The sequence below is a fragment of the Thunnus maccoyii genome, chromosome 8 (genome assembly GCF_910596095.1).
Source record: "Thunnus maccoyii chromosome 8, fThuMac1.1, whole genome shotgun sequence".
Lineage (NCBI taxonomy): Eukaryota > Metazoa > Chordata > Actinopteri > Scombriformes > Scombridae > Thunnus > Thunnus maccoyii.
In genome coordinates, this window is record NC_056540.1 from 29,798,173 (window position 1) to 29,821,002 (window position 22,830).

The 22,830-nt window shown below is 41.0% G+C and overlaps 3 protein-coding genes across 8 annotated transcripts in view; 1 reads left to right on the forward strand and 2 right to left on the reverse strand.

The window, feature by feature from the left end:
- Positions 1 to 1,657: 1,657 nt before the first annotated feature.
- Positions 1,658 to 4,794, reverse strand: LOC121901519 (ADP-ribosylation factor-like protein 9). The gene is made up of 4 exons (XM_042418351.1): positions 4,455 to 4,794; positions 2,797 to 2,977; positions 2,505 to 2,680; positions 1,658 to 1,848 (listed from the first exon to the last, which is right to left on the reverse strand). Exons 1-4 carry the CDS (start codon positions 4,671 to 4,673, stop codon positions 1,678 to 1,680), a joined length of 747 nt encoding a protein of 248 aa, XP_042274285.1. The 5' UTR covers positions 4,674 to 4,794; the 3' UTR covers positions 1,658 to 1,677.
- A 1,182-nt stretch (positions 4,795 to 5,976) lies between these two features.
- elp1 (elongator acetyltransferase complex subunit 1) lies at positions 5,977 to 18,674 on the reverse strand. Of its 4 annotated transcripts, none has more exons than XM_042418345.1 (36): positions 18,559 to 18,674; positions 17,335 to 17,536; positions 16,992 to 17,144; positions 16,759 to 16,840; positions 16,227 to 16,307; positions 15,986 to 16,071; positions 15,703 to 15,893; positions 15,343 to 15,466; positions 15,115 to 15,208; positions 14,485 to 14,715; positions 14,222 to 14,392; positions 13,803 to 13,881; positions 13,358 to 13,513; positions 13,146 to 13,252; positions 12,787 to 12,890; positions 12,560 to 12,613; positions 12,284 to 12,389; positions 12,048 to 12,163; positions 11,857 to 11,930; positions 11,517 to 11,595; positions 11,248 to 11,327; positions 11,007 to 11,144; positions 10,765 to 10,850; positions 10,476 to 10,624; positions 9,693 to 9,816; positions 9,352 to 9,449; positions 9,046 to 9,247; positions 8,859 to 8,920; positions 8,578 to 8,640; positions 8,318 to 8,378; positions 8,045 to 8,158; positions 7,183 to 7,282; positions 6,871 to 6,998; positions 6,504 to 6,655; positions 6,312 to 6,405; positions 5,977 to 6,124 (listed from the first exon to the last, which is right to left on the reverse strand). In XM_042418345.1, exons 2-36 carry the CDS (start codon positions 17,482 to 17,484, stop codon positions 6,057 to 6,059), a joined length of 3,957 nt encoding a protein of 1,318 aa, XP_042274279.1. In that variant the 5' UTR covers positions 17,485 to 17,536; positions 18,559 to 18,674; the 3' UTR covers positions 5,977 to 6,056. The 4 variants fall into 4 exon arrangements, with proteins under 4 accessions (XP_042274279.1, XP_042274277.1, XP_042274276.1 ...); XM_042418343.1 differs by having other exon boundaries at positions 11,517 to 11,598; positions 11,860 to 11,930; positions 17,335 to 17,547; XM_042418342.1 differs by having other exon boundaries at positions 17,335 to 17,547.
- Positions 18,675 to 20,016: 1,342 nt separating this feature from the next.
- Positions 20,017 to 22,830, forward strand: part of arhgef37 (Rho guanine nucleotide exchange factor (GEF) 37) — a 31,896-nt gene continuing 29,082 nt past the window's right edge. For all 3 annotated transcript variants that reach the window (XM_042419170.1, XM_042419172.1, XM_042419171.1), the window contains exons 1-2: positions 20,017 to 20,120; positions 21,283 to 21,372. The gene's annotated coding sequence lies outside the window, so the exon portion shown is untranslated. The remainder of the gene's footprint in view (positions 20,121 to 21,282; positions 21,373 to 22,830) is intronic.

Here is a 22,830-nt window from a genome sequence, read left to right on the forward strand (position 1 = left end):
ATCCAAAGCCTGATATCTTATTCCTCTGTGCAGCAGACCTCTGTTGTTGTCCAAAAACTATTAAAAACACCTCAGTGAGCCACCATGTTGCACTGGGTGACATGTTCCAGTGTTAATACTGAAGTTCTGGCATCTGTCTTATAGGAAATACTCTCTGGAGAATGAAAACATGGTCGCTGTTATTACTCTTTGGAGCAGTTTCTTAACAAACTACTGTAAGCACGCCTTTCGGAGGGCGAAGGAACATGTCAGCCAGTGCAACACTGTGGCTCAGTGAGGTGTTTTTGATAGTTTTTGGACAACAACAGAGGTCGACAGCACAGAGGAATAAGATATCAGGCTTTGGATACACACACAATACTTATAAGTAGGATGAGTTCATTGCTGATTTGCACATGAGTTTTTTGATAATAAGAAAAATATAGAAGTTCGCCAGCCGTATAATTTAAATTTAGTCACATTACATGTCTTTTCCATGTTTCAGATTGAATTGTTTTATCAAGAAGGTTACATGTTCAGTTCTTCAGGCTCTGTACACCAGCACATTTGAGATGAGGCGACTATGTGGATAAAGTGCTGATTTTCCTGCTGTTTGAAGATGTTCACACCCAATGAAGGAATTTTAACAGTCCCTTAATGTTTGGACAGCACAGCAGAGACCATGCACAGACATATTTTCCCAAAAGGAAACAGTGTCGAGACATTCAAAAAAAAAACATAAAACACACAAAGCTACACCAGAAGGCCAAGAAGAGAAAGACAAACACTACTCCCTTTTCATACATAAAGTCAAAACACATGCAATAGCAATGAACTCGTATCATCATAGTAGGGTCATACAAAATCTACAATCCCAAAGTATTACGTAATGTTTGGTGCTTGCTGCTACACCCAGCAGGTTCACAGATGGCCTGAAATAAATCCACTGTATCATCTCACAATCTCCCCAAAAACAACTGATTTACTTCCAGGATTCTTTGAGTATCACCTACAATGATTCATCTTCATTCATTCATGCGGCCATCTGTCTTGACAACTGGTCAGGGCAGATGGCCGCCCGGTTCCGCTTGAGGTTTCTTCCCGTTAAAGGGGAGTTTTTCCTTGCCGCTGTCGCCAAGTGCTCGCTCATGTGGGAATTGTTGGGTCTCTGTAAATGAAAGAGTACAGTCTTGACCTGCTCTGTGTGAAAAGTGCCCTGAGATAACTTTTGTTATGATTTGGTGCTATATAAATAAAATTGGAATGAAAATTGAATTGAATTTTAAAGCTTTTCTTTTACTTGTACAGTGAAATGTTTTTTTAAAACAATCATCTACTTGGAGAAAATCTTTGGTGAAGATTTTAAACACAAGAATGGTTGAGTCTGGAAAAAAAAGAACTTATGATCTGGTTTTTTGTTGTGACGGTATGAAATGTATGAAAACAAGAATAGGTACATTATTCAAAGTAAGTGAGGTTTTACACTTTCACATCCAGAGTCCAGTAGTTTTATAATCCTAACTATAACAACATAAAAGTTTTCATTTCTTACAAATTAATAAAGCAGTCTCCGTCAACCTGGAGATGTGAAACCAACAATAAAGTGGAAAAAGTGCAGGTGACATAATAAAATCAACAAACAAACATCAAAAACACAGGATGGAGTGACAAACGCTCATAAACGGAGGTCATGGGGTTTTATTCTCTGTCATAAATCATGTGGATCATCAGGTCTCGAGTTTGCTGAATGAATGAGCTCAGCTCCGTTGTCTTCATGTCAGTGCTTAAGAGGAACAGCATACGGTCTCCGGCCTCAGACAAGGACAGAGCGTCACGGAGCTCAGCGATGCTGCAGGCTCCTGGTAGATCCTGGAAACATGAGTCAAACATGAGGAGACATCTGAATGAATGAAAAAAAGTCTCAATTATTCCCCAAATGTATCCAACTAAAAATATGAGGTTACAGACTTCAGAGAAAGTGAAATTACCTTGAATGTATTTTCAGATTATGTAAATAGAATATAATCTTTTTTTTTCTGTCAACCCTCAAGACCTGGTCTCCAAAGACATCCATGCATGAACTTGTACTTTTTTTTAAAATTGTTCACACACTCTGAAATCCAAAGAGACGATAATCTTTTGTTGAATTAAAAAGCTGAATAACTAAAATGTTGAATGTAATTAAAGTTCAAAACACTTTAGTTCAGCCCTTATTATTAGATCAGGGGACCATTTATTTGTGTAGAAATATGACAGAAGTTTTCAATCAAAATCATTGATTTTTTTGGCACTTTATACATTTCCTATGTACACGATATTAAAAAAGTGTACAAGTAAAGATGGCAAAACAGCATTTTATTTTTTTCTAAAAGCTGTGCGGTGCAGATTTTGTTTACAGTTGGATCAGAGGTTGAGCAGAGGCTAAATTAAACGTATCCAAATATGAACTTTGCAAGGTTTTTTGAGGACAAGAAGCCCGCCGGTTTATGTTGAAGACAGTCTGGAGTGTTTCCTGTCATGCTCACCTGTTTGTTGGCCAGAACCATTAAAGGCAGGTAGGGGTCAGAGGCCAGCAGCTCATGTAAATGCTTCTTAACGACGGGGAGGAGATGCGGTTTGGAGGAGTCAACCACAAACACCAGCAGATTAGCTGTGCACAAGTACCTGTGCCAGTACTGCCGCAGCTCCTCTTTACCTCCAACTGACAGACAGACAACAGACAGACTGGATTTAAAGATTTTGGTGCTAAAAAGTTCAAAGCAACAAATATCCAAAAACATCAAATAGCACAATGATACTTTGAGAGGTCAGACTTACTCTCTAGGAACTCGATGTGCATGTCTTCTCTGTAGACGGAGATACCGTTGAAGCCATGTGTCGGCTTAGTGTCCTCCTCCAGGCAGCCGCCGGTGGCCAAACAGTGCAGCAGGCTGGACTTACCGGCTCCATCCAGGCCCAGAAACAGCACCCGTGCCCCACCTGACACCACAGGCCTGGGCTGCAGCACACAGACACCAGTAAACATACACATCAGATATGGTGCAAGAGAGCAAACTGCAAACTGGATATCTCAACTTTTGGATAACTGATCTCTTCATAGTATATTTTAATGACTGTATCTGTATAAACTGCTGCTTCAACTGAGCCCTGCCGCATACTTTTTTAACTTTCAATAATTATGAATTAACTTAATGGTGCAGGTCAGCCTGAACTTAAATTGCTTTATTCTTCCTACACTGCAAAGGAAAGACATACAGATGAGAGCTGTGTAGCTCTTCAATTAACTGCTGACTGTATCTTATATGTCTGCATGGACAGCAATAAACTAATAGTCTGTATATATTAACTTGAAGATGAAGACCTTTAATTATATTGGCTGTACAGACTGAAGAGAAAATACAGTACTGAGATACACTGCCATGTTGCACCACCATGTTTCTACAGTAGCCCAGAATGGACAAACCAAACACTGGCTCTAAAGAGGGTCTTTTGCGTTTTTCGCGAGTTTTGCGGCCACCGTAGGTTCTCCTACATGCTTGGAAGGGGAGGGGTTAGCATTTGGTTGCAGTCTACAACTTCACCATTAGATGCCACTAAATCCTACACACTGGACCTTTAAAACATGTAAAAATACAAAAATGTTTGTCTGATATGATTTTTCCACAAAAACAAACAACAACATACAATTACCACTTTAAAATCCTTAAATGACATCTCCTCTTTCTTCCTCATTAAAATTTTCAGAATCTATGGATATGCAAATCTCAGAATGAGAAGATGTCTCCTACTTCAATGTAAAGTTCATGTTAAGTGTATGTGCAATGGAGGCTTCAAGTTTCCACATCACACTTGTGTAAGTTGAATATTTAATTGGCTTCCAAACTAGTTGTGATGTTAAAAATCATGCTTGTAGACCTGCCCCTTAAACTCAGATTTAAGGTGAGCACAGAGAAACTTTACAATTTTAGCAGCTGAGTGTGAACAGTGTGCACAGTGAAGTTCATCCAAATGAAGGAACAAGAAGAAAAACATAATTTTAAACTTGATTTAACTTCAATAAATGAAAAAGAAAAGAACCTGTTTTAACTTGTAGATCTCAGTCGAAGCTGGGATTATCAGGGCTTTTGAAAGTATTATGGCTTTTATACCCAAAAAACAAGGAAAAATTTGTGATGACGATCATGTGATATGACTGAAAGCTAAGACTAAATAGACCATGAGGTGAGATTGTTGTGTCAACAATTATTTTCAAGGTCAAGCTGAACTTCCCATCTAACTATTTAGTTTGGTTAATGAATATAAATATAAATAAATGAATAAGTGAATAAATATAAATCCACTGAGCATGGAGCATCGGTGCTGTTGCTATGGTTACCAGCAGTGATCTAACGCTAGCTCGTGCGGCAGTTACAGCAGTGAATGAAGAACTTTAACGGTCAAAATGGCGAATTACAGTTACCGAGTTAACGTTTTACCCGTGGCGCGTTTTGCGTTTCACCAGCAATAACGAAAGTTCTTCCAACCGGAGGTCTGTCCTCTTCATCTCCGGAATTTTGACCGTCTGGTCCCAGCCGCCACTCCATCTCACAGTCTTCCTCCCGGGAGGAGGACACAGAGTCCCAGATAAGATAGGCGAGTCCGCCCGCAAGAGCGACGGAGGCGCCGAGGACCCCGGCTCTGCTCCAACCAGACATTTAGTCTTTTAGCCTGCTGTGTTTCCCTAAAAAACTGTTTTAGTGGATGTTTAACGTTGTATCAACATCCTACTATTAATTCACGATGACACGTGCGTCTCATTGACAACCTTATTCAAATAAAAACACTAATTTGCACTTTGTAAGATGTACCTGAATACACAGACTACTGAAAGATCCCCTCCAGACATGTTTTAAGACGTAGCCTATGTATAATACTCTACTATGAATAATCATTTGTGTCTGATATAATTTTTCCACAAAAAAGTTCAGCTGTCTTGTTAAAATCCTTTAAATGTCATATTTTTCTCCCTCATTAAAAGTTCCAGGTTTCAAGTTTCCACATCACACCAGTTGAATATCAGACCAGAACTGGCTCCTAACTTATGAAGGGTGGAAGTAACAAATGACATGACTAATTAATGAATTACAACAATGGAGGTGATGAAAATGCATGTGAATTAAAAACAAGAAGATGGGTAAAAATGGATGTGAAATTGGAAATAGAAGTGGTAAATTATCAAGTGATTTGATTCATTTAAAGCCAATTTGATTAAAACTGTTGGGAGATAATGAAAAACAGAGCTGTGTTTCAACATTTCTCCTGTCTTATATTCATCATTCACAACACAAAATGTATCATTTAAGAAATTAAAAAAATAGAAGTAATGAAAATGCTTACAAAATTTTGAGTGGAGGGAAAACTTCAAACCTTCATGTGACAGATTTAAAGAGGTTTTTGTAAGATAGAATATAAAAGGCTTGCTCAAAAAAAATAATAAAATGTTAACTATTCTGGAGCTCTAGAGAAAAGCAGTGATGTTTTAGCTTGATGACATGACACACTTATGAACCGAAAAGGGGTCTAGAAAATTATCTCAATTTAGAAGCGATTCATAAAATGATCTGAAAGCACAAAACTCCAAAAACAGCCTACCAATTATCATATTTTTTATATACTCCTGTGATATTAACAGTAGTATTCTTATTATAACTATTCCTGGTGAGACATAATCCTGTAGGGAATCACTGTGTGTTGTTTATTGTATCCTCGTCTACTTCCTGCTCCTGTAAGTGTAGAAATTTCCTGTGAATTTCACTGTAAATGATTTCGATGCTGGTGCAACATGGCGGCTTTAGGAAGACTTCACTCATTGATTATTGACTGATACCTGAGACTGTATTGATCGTTTTAGATCACTGAAAGACACATTTTCTGCCTTGATGCTGGAAATACCTTCATGTAACATCATGTTGTTTTGTTTCTAAACTCCAGAGAATTAAAAAATAAAATGTCCAGAGAAGACGTGTGACTGGATCTTTATTAATACATAATTACCATTTTACTTTACAGTTTAAAAAAAACATTAAAACAAAACTAATTTACTTAAGAACAGTGAGCTTCCACTTCACACCGTTTCTCATCTTTGGTGCCGTCGGGACCTCAGCATCTAGGAAGAAACAAATGATGAGACGATAGTGGAAAAAGAAAAAACTCCTGAAAATGAATCTCCTACTGACTGTTACATGTGTTTGCTCACATGTGGCAAAGATCAGATATGCATTGATTCAAATAGTAAGCAAACAGGTCAACATAATGAAATATAAACATATTTTAACACCACACAGCCTGCTAACCTTGTTGTGGAGCTACAGGTTTCTGCTGCTGCTGCTGCTGCTGCTGCTGGAAAGAAGCCATGATGCTGTTTGCAGTTGAATTTGGCCCAGTGAGCTGAAGAGGAACCAGACGACGGTTAGATAGTTAGTTAGATAAAAACATGTGAAATAGCAGATTACTGAGTATATTATTAAATATGACATCATAGTTACCGGGGTTTGGTTGTTTTGCAGGCCTTCCGGCCAAACCTCAGGAACAGCTGCCTCCATCATCTGCAGAGCCTCTTCATACGCCAGCTGAAGCTTCTCAGCCTGTCTGTCAAACTGGAAGAGCACGAGGGCCTTCAGCAGGTTGTGAACTTCCTCTGTAAGAGAGAGGTCGAGAAATAAAGCGAGGCATCATCGCTGTGAGCTGCAGAAAACTGCTCTGAGAAGGAAATAAAAATAGTTCAGTATAGTTCAGATTGTGTGAATGCCATTTCTCCAAAATAAGACCACATTTCCCATCATCCCTGGCTGCTTCCTGTCTTTTTACTGCAGTCTCCATAGTGAACATTACTTTGATGAACTGTGTACGTACCTCTCATCTTGTCCACAGTGGTGATGATCTCACTCAGAGCGTACATCAGAGCTCTGTCCTCCATCGGACTTCCTTCCTTCAGACTCAGCTTCTTCCTCTCGGCCTTCCGCCGGTTCTTCGATGATCTCCTACAGACCAAATCAAACCAGTATGAAATTAAATCAGGATCAATTATGTTATTTGCAACATGGGATAGAGACTGATTGGCCAGTTAGCATTATTATTATTCCATATTTGTGCTGAAACTGCAGCCCTGGCAGCAAAAATATAAAAACAATTTATGTGTTTATGTTGTGAGTGTGTTTGTCTTACGAGGAGATGCGGGAGTTACTCTGGGAGTATTTGGAGCCGGTCATCACACTGCTGGCTTCAGAGTAAAGCTCAGCGTCAGGACAGTCTGGACCGTCCTCATCTGATGGAAAAGACAGATTTACAGTAAATGCAGGTTGTCATGGTGATTTTAAGTAAAGAATATAAACATAATCTTTATACTCTTCAGCAGGTATAAAGCTGTAAACACTGGTCTCTCAAAACAAAATGCAGGTTACAAGTGGATTGTAATATGCCGTATTTTGGAGAAAATGTGATTTGATACTAAAATTAAATAATAAAGATAATAAAATAACAATAAAGCTCTTCTACTCGGTGCTGTGAAAGCACCTTTACTGCTCAGGGCTGTAGAGCCCTACAGAGACTGATCTGAATGATTTGTCAGCTGAGTGAACTTCCCTCTCTGCAGGACTGAACCAGCAGGTGCAGATCCAGATCTAGTAGGATTACGATGCTCATCGCCTCGGCAACAGACTATTGTAGCTTCTGCACTCTGACAAATGTCTCTGTAGCCACGAGTCCAACACAGAGAGACAAAGAAACAGCTTCTCTCCTCTTGTCTATCACATCACCCTCTGTACATATCTTCTGGTATAGTTTGCTTTAAAATTGTGACATGTACATTTCTACATATATATATTTTTATTCTAGACTTTCTCCTTCTCTACACTTTTCGTACAGCCTTAATTGACTATGCCACACTAAATTTCACCACCCATATTGCTTGTGGGTGTGACAAATAAAACATTTGAATCCTTGAATCCTAAAAAGATCAAGATTTGACATTCAATCAAACATCCTGGATCAGTTGCTACATGTCCTGTTAATTCTGACTTCTTCTCACCCAGCATGTTCAGTCTGGCCTTCTCTTTCTGCTCTCGGACCACAGCCAGACGGGTTCTGTGTCGTGTGAACGTTGCGACCTGAGTCTCCAGGAAGACAGTCTGAGCGCTGACGGCTGATGAAAGACGACATCACAAGACGTTATCACAAGGCAAAAGTTTCTGTTTGTTTGAATCCTCGTTTCATCTCTAGTGTGTTTAAGAATAAACAGCTGAAGAAGAACTGGGTAGTGAACATGAGAAGCATTAGTGACGTGAGTGTGAACTATCCTCACCGTCCAACAAAGCAGGTTTCAGGTTGGTTTCAGTGATGTCTTGTCTGTTGTGCATGTAAATCTGAAGCAGACAAAGAAAATATCTCATATAAGCTTCATGTAAATCATAAAGAAGACCATAGAAGAAGACAGTGCTCTAGTTTAAGTATTTTTTGTTACATGTTTTGAAATGTGCTTAATTTTTATGTTAAACGCTTTTCACATTTTACAAATTGGTAACAGCACCAAAATAATGGTTGTTGGTTATTTCATTTACTGACCAATCGGAGCGCCTCCTCCCAGACTGCACCAGTGATCAGAGCCAAGATGGCCTCCTCACAGTCCTGTTGAAGATAGAAACATTCAGACCTTCAGCTTCGACAGGCTGCTGCAGATGTTTTATTATACAAAGAAATGTGTGCATCAATAAATTCAATACAGTTAATGCACAGAATTTTTGTGGATGATTTGTAGCAGATTTGAACTGAAATCAAACCCTCAAAATGTCTGTTTTGACATCATCTGTTTGGTTTTGCTCTGGTGACAAACAGTGAGAACTTACTTTGGCGTACTGATCCAACAGCAGAGCAGCTTCTGAGAACCGCCGCTGTTCAGTCAGCTTCTCTACAAGAGAGGGAAACAGTCAATTATAGGTTTTAAAGGGAAAGTAATCCCGTGTCTAACAGGCTCACCGCTATCTGTCTGTCTGACCTGTGTCTGTCTGTCTGACTACCTGTTGTCATGGTTACCTGCCAGGTCTCTGGCCAGCAGAGCTAACTGGTCTGGCGGCAGCGGCATTTGCTGAGCGACACAGATGGCGTTTCTCCAACTGGAGCTGCTGGCGAACGCCTGCAGGGCGCTGGCTGGCTCGCCGCATCGCCATAGCAACAGGCCGGCCTGCTCTGCCTGTTGCTGCTCCACCAGGTGCTCGGCGTAGGCGCAGCTCAGAGCCTAGAGGTCGAAGGGGGGAAAGTATAGGAGGTCAAAGTCAGGTGAGTGAATCAGGGGTTGATGTTCTTCGGGTTGAGCGGACGCAGCTGTGTTTGTGTCTGTACCTTGTAGTGAGTTTTGTCTGCCGCGTACAGTCGTAGAGCTTCACTGTAGAGTTTCTGCTCCTTCACCAGCTGCACAGCCTCGGGGAAATGTTCCTGTCCTGGATATAAAAACACAAGAGATCAGGTTGTGTTTTGAAGACTCTGAAAAGCACAATAATCTCATTTACTACTTATTTTGTCTTCACTTCACATCTGTTTTGTGAAAGGATCGAGAGAAAGATCAGATTTTTGACCCAAAGCTGTATGAGGAATGATTATTATTTATGGAAAATAGCTGAGTCCTGCAACTGGAAGATCTTCCAGACAAACAGTGTCGAGCTGACAGAGATATGTAGACTGACCACACTTGCTGAGGTGGAGCAGGGCCTTCCTGTAGCGTTTCAGGTGTTTGTCGATGGTGTAGCGTTGGTAGTTCGGCTCCAGGCTCTTCAGCATGTTTAAAAAGGGAAGGTACTCTTTGGGGTCCTGTAGAGATCGTGGACAATAATTAACAGACATAAAGAGATAACATGCTGTCTAATTCATCCACAAATCACTGCTTAATCATCAGAGTGATTAAAAGAAGACGTTGGTGTTTTTGAATATTTGGCTTCCTGGAGTGTTTTAGAAATCCTTGTAAAAAAGTATGATTTGCTGTTAATTTGAAGAAATTACATGTTAGTGCTTATTAATTTGATATCATCTCAGTGTACTTTAATGGCTTGTTTGTGTTTCCCATCAACACAGAACAAAATCCCCCAATAAGATCAGTAAAGATGCAAATGTGAACATTAACATATTAATAAGGAAATTTTTGATATATTTGGTGGCTTAAATTCATCTTGTTTCATTTTGGCTCCATCTCTGGTGCTTTGGTGTTTAAGTCTGAATATTAACGAGGACAAAATGTTTTGCCATTAAAGCCTCTAGTCGGATATGGAGGTTATAAATATTACAGGTGGTTTGTGAAGAGAAATAACTGGATGTCAAAATGTGTCCATTTTAAACCATCAACTGGGTTCAGTAACGACCTCATTAGGATAACTGATCATGAGGATTTCCCTTTTTATTTGCCCTTTAAAGCACTTTGTAATGACGTTGCGTGAGGTGAAGATGTTTCCTCCTCTTCCTCCGCTGTCTCGTACCTTCTGGGATTTCTCAGCCACCATGAGCACGAGGTCGAAGTCGTACGTTCCCAGAGAGTGTTCGTACAGGTCGTTGACGTTGACGAGAAAGAGGAGGTACTTCAGCGCCTCTTCGGCACTCACAGCGTTGGGAACTTCAGGAGGGTTCTCTGGATAAATACAAACACACAGTATAATATACACAGAGAAAGCTCACTTCTACTCACAATATCTGCTGCTGTGTGTGTTGTCATAGCTGAGTGAATGGCTGCAGGTCTGCAGGTCATCAGCGTGTTTCAGATGTGCTCACCTCGAAGTTCGTGGACTTTCTGCAGAGCGATCTCAAGTTCAGGAACCGTCTTCTTCACATGAGTCGTCAGTATAGACAGACAGAACCTGGACAGACAATATGGTGATGCTTTTATATCATATTACTGCACTATCTACTGTTATATTAATATTCATGTATATAGTTAATGTTAATTCATCTGTTTTTAAGCCAAAAATAACATGTCAGAATATGTTTAAAGAATAAAACACAGTATCACTGACTTGTTTGGATCCATGGATTCCATGGCACTCCGTAAAGCATCACACACCACGTCCACCTTCTTCTGCCCAGTGGCAGGCTGGGGCTGGACCGGGCTGCTCTCAGGACGAGGGTACATGGTGCTGGTCGTATCCTCCTCTCTGAGTACCAAAGCAAAAACATTTATAGTCTTAACAAGTAAAATACCAGTTAAACAAGAGTTGTTTTTGGTTTTATTGTGTGATAAACAACTACGACTCTTACTTGAGCTCAGTGAGGAAGAGGTTGATGTGGTTGATGGAGTTGAGTTGTGTGATGAAGGTCACTATGTTCTCCAGGAAAATCTGCAGGAGGAGACAGATCCCAAACAGCACATGATATGGTTTGGTTTTACTTTTTATTTATATATGCACTGGTAAAGATCACAGACAGCAGCTTGACAGAAATCCAGTCTGCAAAATGATGATTACCATAATTATTACTTCTGACAAGAAAATAAGATACTTGCGCTACATGTTAAACCTTGTTCGTACCTTTGGGTTGTGGTCATAAATAAGGTTCAGGTTGATCCTCAGCTTCCTCATGCAGTCAAAAGCTTCTTTGAATCTCAAACTGAAAAAAAACAAACAACAAGTAAAGTTTAATTTACTCCAAAGAGTATGGTGCATTCTCCCCACTTTTGCTCTCTCTCAGCTTCCAGTCTCGATGTTACAAAGATTATGCTTCAGTACATCAGTTTGATGTAGATAAGGTCAGTGTTGGCCTGTAGGACTGTTTGTCACCAAGATTTTGGCTACATTTGATAATTATGTGACTCTCAACATATGTTGTTAAAAATAAGCAGGTGATATGATGGAAAAATATCAAACTCACCAATCCAACCACTTCCTGAGCTGAGCCAGCACCAGTGCTCGATGATGTACGGTCTCCAAGTTCCCACGCGGCATCTGGACACACACACACCAAAATAAATCTTGGTCTATTCATTTTATGTACACACAGTCATAGACAATCACATTTGTTGTGCTGTCGTGGTTTTTATATTGAAAGTGTGTTAAGCTGACCTGCAGAATCACTCTGGTGTCTTGCGGCACCACAGTGACGATCCTGGATCCTCTCTCCACCCGCCGCAGCGTCTCGTCGTTCTCACCTCCGTCTGAGGCCAAAGCTGCCTGCAGCGCTGCGGGGTCAAAGGTCATACAACTCAGCTGCGACACCATCCTCACTACTCATTGCATGCATCTATTTTGTGACAGGGGCTGATTCCCACTCTGGGGTTTGTTAATGTACGTGTCCATACCTTTGACGCTGAGCGTGCTCAGTTGGAGGCAGCGGCAGGTGTGGGAGTGTGTGGTGATGATGAGGAAGTCGTTGCAAACAGCGAAGGAGGAAACATTAGAGGCGAGCTGAGTAAGAAGCAGATATAAACAAATAGGAACATGGTAAAGATGAATATTTGCTGATCTGTCCAAACTCAGACCACAAAGTTATGTTATTACGTCAAATTACATCAACATTTTACAAAAGCAGATTGCTGCTTTTCACTGAATTTGTTTAAATACAGTTGACAGCATACCTCTGTGTCTCCAGCGTACAGGTGGGATCTGTCCGTCAGACCGAGCAGATACTCCTGCAGACAAAAGACACATTCAAGCCTGCACACAATGATTCACTTATAATGAGAGTCATGGCACATTTATTAGAGATCAGTCATTATCACCAGGTGTCCCTTGCAGATAGTGCTTTTACTTTCTGAATTCATTGTTTTAATAAGTCTCCGGTATGCAGGTGATGTGTTTCTACCTCTCCGCTGATTCTGCAGAGGGCCGTCTGAACGCAAGGAACAGGAAAGTTGATGGTGCATCCGCTGAAGTCACGCCAATCCTCTACTGACGGCTCAGGACCGTCTACACAAAAAAAAACAAACAAGGTAAACTGATGCATTTTACATGCATACATGGTGACTTTCTCCTCAGCTATAAAAGCAACTGAGTGACTTTCTCCTCAGCTATAAAAGCAGCTGGATCAACATACGTTCAGAAAAATAAAACTGGGAAAAAAATGGTGGAAAAGCCATCAAAGCACATACCTGCTACAAAATCTATTAATATTAGCATTCAAACACTTAATTCAGCAGCAGAAGAAGAGTGTTGCTAACTGACCATAGAGCAGTTTCCTTATCTGTCCGTCCTCCAGCTGTAGCGCCACAGTGCCGGTCTGGGAGCAGTGAACCATACTGACCACAACACCGGCCACTTCTACCTCAGACCTGAGGCGTAAAAACAAACAGCTGAGTCCTGATTTCAAACACGGCTGCTGAACGATTCAGCTGAACAGATTCAATGCGATTTTTCAGAACACATATGTCGCTGACCTGACAGAGAGGGTGTCAGTGGCGTCCTGAGCGGGGCGGAGCAGCAGCAGCGTGGAGGAGGTCGGCAGCAGACCGGAACTCACGCCCACAAACAGCTCGTCGTCCAGCCACAGCAGCTGCCGCAGGGCCAGAGGCTCCTCCTGGAGAACCGCAACTCTGCAGGAAGAAGAAAGGCAGCAGGAGAGAAACAAAGTAAACAATGAAAAAATAATTGACATTAAAACGACTTCTAGCATCATTACCCATAAGCTGAATGCCAGTGAGTCTACCTTCATGAGACGACGATTATTTGCAGTGACATTCAACACAATGCTATTTATTAAAGCTGCCATGACAGCGATTAATTAGGTGAATTTCACAGAGTGAATCAGCTGTAACACTGCAGGAATCAGACAGCCAAGTGTGTATCAGCCAGAAACAGCAACACTGCAGGCTGTTGTGTTACCTGAGGGTTTTCTGGAGGACCAGGGGACTAGACACAGTCCTGAATCCATCTGCTGTTTTTTCAGGCTGTTCTCCTGAACCTGGAACAACACAGAAAGGTTTGTGGGTGAAATAAAGAGGATCAGAAAATGACATATACTGACTACAAGCAGGCACACTTTGTTTTTTAAACTGACAAATGCCAAAGAAAAAAGCTAAATGTCACGATGAACGGAAAGACACAAGAAGACAAAATAAAAAGCATACAATAAAAGCCAAACTTTGGACCCAAACTGGCCAAAACCCACTAAATAAGATTATTTGACATGGACAAATGAGCTAAAATAAACAAAAAATGTTGGGTTTGAACTCATCATTCAACTAATTTAACTGCATTCATTCTAATGACTGCATTATTATACAAAGCAATGTAAAACCCACCTTGGCCATAGACTGAGATGTTTCCATCAGCGGTGAATGCTGACAGCTGATTGGTGCGCTGAGGTTTGCAGAGGAAGGTCACCTGGTTGACCGGTGAGGTCAACTGGAGCTCGAACGAACACATGGGAGGAGGAACCACGCACTGCCTGAAGGTCGTCACCAGGATTTTTTCTGAGGGTGAGTTAAGACAAATATTAACGAAGCCCGTCACGGCAGAATCGTCCCTCAGTTGCTTCTCCCTCTCGTCTCATTGGTCCTCACACCTCCATCAATCACAGCCACGTTGGCGTTGTCGGCAGCATCCAGCCCGGGGCTCCTGTCCGTCGTCCAGCCCCAGTCGTAGCTGACGCTGGTCCAGCTGCGGGTCACCACGTGGAGCCGTAGGGGGCGCTCAGGATCCCAGCAGACGCAGACCGGAGCCTTCTGAGGGTCTCGGCCGAACTCCAGGCTCTGCTTCAGATACCAGTGGTAGTTCCCCACCGACCACAGCTGGACTGCAGACAGAAGCAGACAAGTTTAAAGTGAATTCAGCACAAACAGGAACACAAACCTGACCTCAATAAACATTTTATTTATTCCAGAAAACGTCCCTCATAACCATGTTTCTGGAATTTAACACTTTCTGTTGCCTGAATTTTGCATCTCACATTCACTACATTTACATGAAATGCAAGACAATATTTTGGATAATTTATCATGCAAATTATCCGGTTAGCTTAACCTGAATTAGATCGTAGTTGGTGTAAGCATAATTAATTTAAACCCCTGTGTATCCTGTACAATTCTTCTTACTTTTATACTTTACATGTCACTCCTAGTCGTAATATAATTTAAAAAAAGACACTGTGGCAGACATCAATCAATGTTTCTTTGGCAACTTTGGCTGAACTTACTGTAAGTGTTGACCTGTCCATCCTCCCCAGCAGTCATGTCCTCCAACCAAACAGCTAACACAGTGGAGTCATTGTTCCACAGCAGCTCCTTCACCTGAAACACACATCAATCAAATAATCTGATAACATAAACTGCAAGATTGATCACTGCCATGCTGACAAGTGATAATCAGAAGTATTTTGTTTTGTTCAGTATGTCTTCTGTGCTTCAGATTTAGCTGAACATGCCTTTGCTTGGTCTTTGCTGAAGGGCAGAGTGAAGTCTCCATGCAGCAGTCCATTCTTCTCCATGAACACCACGCTGTGTTTGTTGGGATGACGCTGAGTGCTCGCTATCAGGCTGCCCGATGGTCTGAAACACCAGGACAAGGTTTAACATGGATTCACATTTCTTATACACACTCAACAGAGTCAGCCCAGAGCGTCCAGCATACAGGCAACTGCTAACGCTGCTTATTTTTAATGTGACTGATTATTTATTCATGAAAGAATCCAGAGTCTCTCCCACATTCATACAGTTTTTTTTCAAGTAAAAAAGAGCAGAAACTGAAGATAACAAAAAGAAAATTGCTTTAAGAGCTCTCGTACTTCCAGCAGAGCGCCTGCTCCAGGCCGTTGACAGGCTCACTGGTGGCCTGCAAAACGCCCTCTCTGTTCCAGACCCGGACCTTCCTGGCTCCAGTCTGAGGACAGACGGCGCTGACGGCAAACAGCTGACCGTCACCTCGCCACGTCACCCGAGGCCTGCGGTCATCCCAGACCGCAGCCGGCTGAACCTCCTGTGGGTACATGTTTACATTTAGGATATTTTCATATTAGACAAATATTTCATAAACCTTTCAGACATTTTGATACTTTGAAGAGCACTGACCTGGCTCTTCCTCTGTGCTGCCTGTTTCCCCTCTGAACCGTGGAACTGAGTCTCCTTCTTCCCCCAACCCACCGTGATGAACTTTCCTGCAATACGCACAAGATAGATGACAAGTTTTATACAGATATTATCATCCAACCATAACACAAATATTTCTAGAATCCATGAATCATCTTGTGACCCTCTGTAGGTCTTGAACCTTAGGTTGGGAACCATTAATCTGAACAGAGTCATTTGGTACCTTCACCAAAGTCGTCCTGGTGGATTCCAACCTCAGTGATCGGCTCAAAGTCTTTGGTCATCATGATGACCGTTTCCTGACCTGCAAGCACAGATTATTAAGATTTATTCATTTGTAACACTGTTTAATGTTTTGTTAGAAATAAGAAGAGAAACATTTATCCATCAGTCAGGTTATATGTTAGAGAGCAAGAGTGTGTTTGACCATCGTAATGTTACATAAGACACGGAAACCTTTGTTCATCTTTGACGGTTTCCAAAAGATGTGGTGCTACCTTAAAATATCTCTAATACCAACGACTACCTCTGCTTTATAATAACTCAGCTCACTGTGAAGACCAGCTTCTCCTCCATCTTTAAGGGTAACAACTTTCTAAATGTTTATAAAACTGGACTGAGTAGGTACTGGTCTACTAATAAGACAAGACTAAACTTAGAGATAATCTGTCACTACAACTGAGAGACAGCAGTTTAAACAGCGATTTAACATTTTTATGAATAACGTGCTTTTGACAGTTGTATAACATACTGACCAGTGGTGAGAACAACCAGTTCTTCATCAGGACTCCAGCTCATCGAGGTCAAACCGCTGTCAACACTGCCGACACACTCTAACTGTGAAACAGAACCAAACACATTTAGTGAGGAACCTGAACCTTCCTCTAATTCTAACCTTTGTAACCCTAAACCAACTTTCAAACAGCCCTTAGAGGAAGTGACAACAAGACAAAATGTGTTTACTTTCTGACTTTTCTGTGCTACCGACCTGGCAGGTGTTGAGGTTGAAGAGGACGACATCACCGCTGGCTGTGGCTAAACACGCTGACTCAAGTTCTGCCAAGTCCTGCAGTCCAACCACCAAACCAGAGCCGTCCTCCGGGAGGAAACCATCCGCTGTCAGCGAGGCCTCGCTCACCACCTGCAGAACACAACAGAGAGTCGATACGGAGTGAGCAGACTTTCACCTCCACATCTAGTGTCTAACTATTCTTTTTACACATTTAAATTCTAAACTTTAACATCAGAAAGCTAAAATGAGCTGGTGTAAAATGGGCTGGCTGTTCAAATAAACTCCATCGCCTCCTGAGGCTGAGAAACAGTCAGCTTACCTGCCCAGTCCGAGGGTCGAACTCTGTGATGGAGTACTGAGAGGCAACTAGCAGCGAACTAGTGTCGCCCCGTACGGAGAAACACTGCGGGGAGCCCGGACCCTGCAGCTCCGAGCTCCGCAGGCTCTTCAGCAGCTTTAGGTTCCTCATTGCACCTCAGGACTGAGGGAAAACACACCGCGCCTCAGTCTGGTCCCAAAGACTGCAAATGACCTGCAACAGCAAAAAGTAAAACATTTCAACAAACCACTGACAGATAGATCTGAGTGATTTATCAGTAACGTGACTGTAACACAGTGAAATGGCTTCAATGATGTATTTTCTTGGATGAAAATTACACTTCACTGTAAATGCACTGTGGAGTCCATAACTATCTGACAGCAAATACTTCGTCATCTTTTTCCTTGAGTGAAATATTTTCAGAAAGCACCAACAGCCATCCCTTAACTATTATATTATCTACAATATTGAGGTATTCAGTCAAAAATAATTGGAAAGTGGACTTTGGCCTAGCCCTGTTGTGGAGGATTTTGGGCTCAATGTCTGACATGCACAAAGAAATTAAATGGTGTTAACAAATAATTTTAACAATTTATCGAGTAAACCAACAAGTGTTGGCTTCGATTTTAATCTCAGTACTATGGGTATCAGGCTGAAAAGTTACAAAACATCACTGGACTCGGAAAATACTGCATGTTTCATCACGTTGGTGCTAATACAGGTGCTGAGTTACAGTAGTCCATTATCGGACACAACCCTGCCCGACACTATTCTTTCAACAATTGAGATGACAACGCCTTTATGAGGTTAGTTAACGACTTATAACCAAGTTAACCAATATAATTAGAATTAACAGTTACATAGACAATTTTATGATTTCTTGAGCTGTTAACGTTACATTGAACCGTTAACCACTTCACTGAGCCTCGTCTCAGTGCTCCTGACAAGAATCAGAGACAAAAATAATCCACCGAAAGTCAGACACAAATTATAATACAACATAACATCGTAGCTTTACAATACTTTGACAGTGTAAATAGTTTGTTAACAGTTTTATGGAAACTGATGGTTTTAGCAATGAGGAGAGTTAAGTTACAGCTTGTCCGAAAATGGAACTAGGTATATTAGCTTACCTTTAAACTATAAGGAACGACATGATATTAAGCGACAAGAATTCAACAAACCAAACAGAATATGACTGATGTGAAACATATAAAAACCTACCGAGGAGAAACAGGTTGAAGTAATAAAATCTGTTAAGTATCCAGCATCAACAACACAACAACATGCATGTGGCGCTGTGACCTCTGACTCAGGTACGCGACTGTAACGGCGGTGTCGCCCCCTGCAGGCGCGGAGTGAACATACAGCAAATGATTTTAAAAACAGCGCCATGGAAATAAATCTGATCTTTTTAATTGAACTGGTAATAACTTTTGGTAAATTCCATATACAAGAAATAAAATGTTCCAGAAAGAAAACCTAACATTACCTATTTTCTTTCTTTTACTAAGCAGTAATGTTACTGTCTGGATCAGGGGAGGACTTTACTATTAGGCGAGGTAGGTCACTGCCTGGGGGCCAAATTAAAAGGGTCCCAGACAGCTATAGATTTATTATGATATTTAGATATGAAAAATATTGAATTATGTTACTATTCTAGCTAATTGTACCCTAAAATAACTTACAAAAGCCCCCAAAACCACATTGAAAAATTCTATCTATCTATCTATCTATCTATCTATCTATCTATCTATCTATCTATCTATATCTATATGTATCTATATATGTATATTATTAATAATAATAGCACTTAATAGCACTTTTAAAGAAGTTACAAAGTGCTTTACATGTTCATCTGTACATATGTTATATTATATACCTCTGAAAACTTACTTCATAGTTCCAGTCTTATCATATTATATACAAATGACTAGCTTCATGTTCATATTAATCTTTTTTTTCTACAGGTGTTTTGTTAAAGTTATACTATGCAGGATTTGTCAGTTGGCCCCCCCTCTCAAGTGAGAGCAAAGCCGTGGATCAGAGAAATAAAACGTTATTTTCTGATTGTTTCATGGTGGTGACGTTCTGAAGCACAAATAAACACGTTCACACCTCCACACAACCCTGCAGGTGGGTGCCGCATTGCCGGATATTGTGTGAATGCGGAGCTTCATCCTGTCTGCTGTGGCCTCTCTGCTCTGCATGTGTGTAGCTCAACTCTGCTCTCGGTCAAGTAGACACACAGACTTGCAGCTCTGTATACATCCATGACACAGAGACACAGAGCAGAGCAGAGGAGAAAGACGGAGACAGTATTGTAACCTGGTCACTACGTGAATCCTGACCCCTGTGTGCTGTTATTGACTGGGAGCTACACACCCACTGCCCAAAGGTTGACACCCAGAAGCGCCCAAACACAGCAAAATAATAAGAAAATAAGAAAATACAGGCAGAGGGCAAGTCTCTGCAGATACATACAGCCACACATTTCTAGTGGGTGTGGGTCATAAGTGATGATAGAGAGGGATTACTTTTGTATGAGTCTACATAATATACCTTTCAGTCGGATTTTACTCTGAAAACAAAACGGACGTTGTTGCTTTATTAAAGCTTTTATTTTGTACGGTAGAGACCGGATGTCATGGTGGTTTGTTGTTGTCGCGAGATTTACAGGCTGCTGACTGACAACAGGTGAACGAGAGTTCAGCATCAGAAACACAGAGCCCACTTAAGACATCTCAGCGGGATTTAATGCGCGATGAGAGGACGGTAACGGCGAGGTAAACATTTCATTACATTTCTCTGTCATTCTGTGTGTCTTTATCCAAACACACGACAGCAGACAGACGCATTATTCCCCAACCTTAAACCAAACGAGGGTTTGGGCTTTTTGTTTATCCCGCTCTGCGGCAGTTTGCTAACGAGACTCTGTTAAAAACCCTCAGCGGTCATTTCTGCCGACTGATGGAGCTTTAAGTGAAGAAAATGCTTAAATACATTTTAAAAATCAGTGTTTGTGTCTGTCTCTATCTCCTCTCATTCATAATGAGGCAGATGCTGTTTTGGCTGGTGACATTTTTATAGCTAATTATCCCCAGAAGATGATATTATGCTGTCAGGTAAAGTGTTAATTACAGCAGAGACTGTTACAAACTAATCATCTATTTTATGGTGGATAATTAGAAGATTTTTGGAGAATTATATATTTTAATTACATCAGTAGCTTGAGGGTTAAATGGCATTCCTTTAATATGTCCACCTGTTGCGCTTGGAGCTAATATTATTTAGCACATATTTCACAAAAATTTCTCACATACAATCTTGATTATGTAATATTAATTGGTGATTATACTTTGACGTGAACATATTTTTAAATAATTTGCAAATGTTAACCTTTAACAGGTAACTCCAGTAGAGACGCAATGATTAGTTGATTAGTCGATCGTCTGATTTTGATAATCAGTTCGTTGTTTTGTCATCTTTTTAAGATTTTTAAGCTTCTTAAATGTGAATGTTTTCCGGTCATCTATGAAAGAAAACGGAGTATTTTTGGGTTGTGGACTAACAAGACAAAACAGGATATTTAAGGTTGCATTTTGAGCTTTAGGAGACGGTGATAAACGTGTTTCATCACTTCCTGACATTTTATAAAGGAAACAACTATTTGATTACTTGAGAAAATAATCAACAGATTAACGGATAAGGAACATAAACGTCAGTTGCAGCTCTAGTCATGTATAATGTATGAGGCAACTATGGTGACTGTCCTTAAACCATTTTCTTGTCAGATGTAAAATGGGACAGACAGGAAAGCCGCCTGTAAAGATTCCTGAGGGATAGTCGGTGGTTGTTTGAAGCGGACAGAGATAAACACACTGTATACTTGTGAAAAATGTTGTTTAGTCTGTCTGAGTTGGTTTATTTCACTTCTCCGGTGATTAGGAAGCCGAGCTTGCCACGATGTTTCCTCCTCCTGCTGCAACAGATGTCCTGAGTGGAACTACACTGAGAGAAGAAACCTAACGCATACAGGTAATATTATCATTTATGATCAGTTTATCATCACTGTAGGAATCTTGGTGGATGTAGCCATACCTTCTTACTTTCAGTTTCTCCCTTAGTGGGAGAAAGATGTGGCCGGCTTACTGGTTCACCACAGAGGTATTGTATGTGGTAGAGGTCAGGGCTCTGTGCAGGCCAGTCAAGTTCTCACACACAAAAGTGGAATAACAGTTATTGACCTCTGTATACAGATGCATTGTCAAGTTGAAACAGGAAAGAGACTTCCCCAAACTGTTGCCACAAAGTTAGTAACAGTCTGAAATACATTTCCTTTAAATAGAAGTCATGAAAAACAGACCAAAAGTGCACCAATGCACCGCTTTTAGCTGTATAATGCATCTAACCTGTACATTATGGATACAGAACTGTCTGATAACTTGTCATTATGTCTTCATTCAAGTCAGTGTACCAAACTTCTGTCCAGTAAACAGGCAGCTTTTGAGTCCATGACATGAAGTGTGGAACAAGTCAAATGAGGCAGCGTGAACTTTCCTCACTATTGTTCAGACCAAAGAAAACAAAGTGAAGTCGCGATGACACCCTTAATCCTCTGTCACTCACAGTCATCCTAAAATAATTCCTCTCTTGCTCTGACTAACGCTGCAGCAACCTGAGAGGGGAAGATGTTTAATGCTGACGGAGCAGACAGGATGCGATCGTCACTGTTCTCATTTTAAGCTTTGTCACCTTTTCTCAGCCGTTTGTCACCGCAGCAACGGCACGTCAGCACGGGTTGACAGCAGGCTTGCAACTTCAAGTTCAGCAAATGATGAGTTATTTACGTCATGACTCCAGTTTTAAAGAAGAGCATGTTCTGTAGCAGCTGTAATTTGAATCGGTCTGTGGTAGATTACAACAATTATGAACATGCTTGATACCATGTAATAGCATACCAACAAAGTCAAGCTTCCTCTATGTGAAGACTCGACACACAGAGTCAGAAACTGGTCCAACCCTGCAATTACAAGAAACATAGTTCTACATTTAGCCTTCGAGCAAAGTCATCACTCCACCCACCTATGACTCCACCTTTAGTTTCTATTTCTGGAGTCACCTTCCCGCTCCAGTCATAACATCAGTCACCTACTGTCTTCTCACTCACAAACTTTCCTTCCAAGAACCACTTGACATGTGACGCTTGAACAAGATCTGTACAAATCATTTATGGGAAAATGCACCCATCTTGCCATCTTGTCTAAATTACAGATGATATTTGTTTGCATGTGTTCCACGGACACAAAATCATGAATCAAAACTTCCAAGATCTTTTTAAAAAACTTTGAATCAGTGTTTTGCTCTCAAGTGCCAGCACTGGCTTGACAAACGTAGACCACAACTAACAGACATTAACGAAATCTGTCCGTCTAACAACAAGGAACCCTTGTGTTGCTTCTCATCATCCTTTTCTTATTACCTCCACCAAGGACA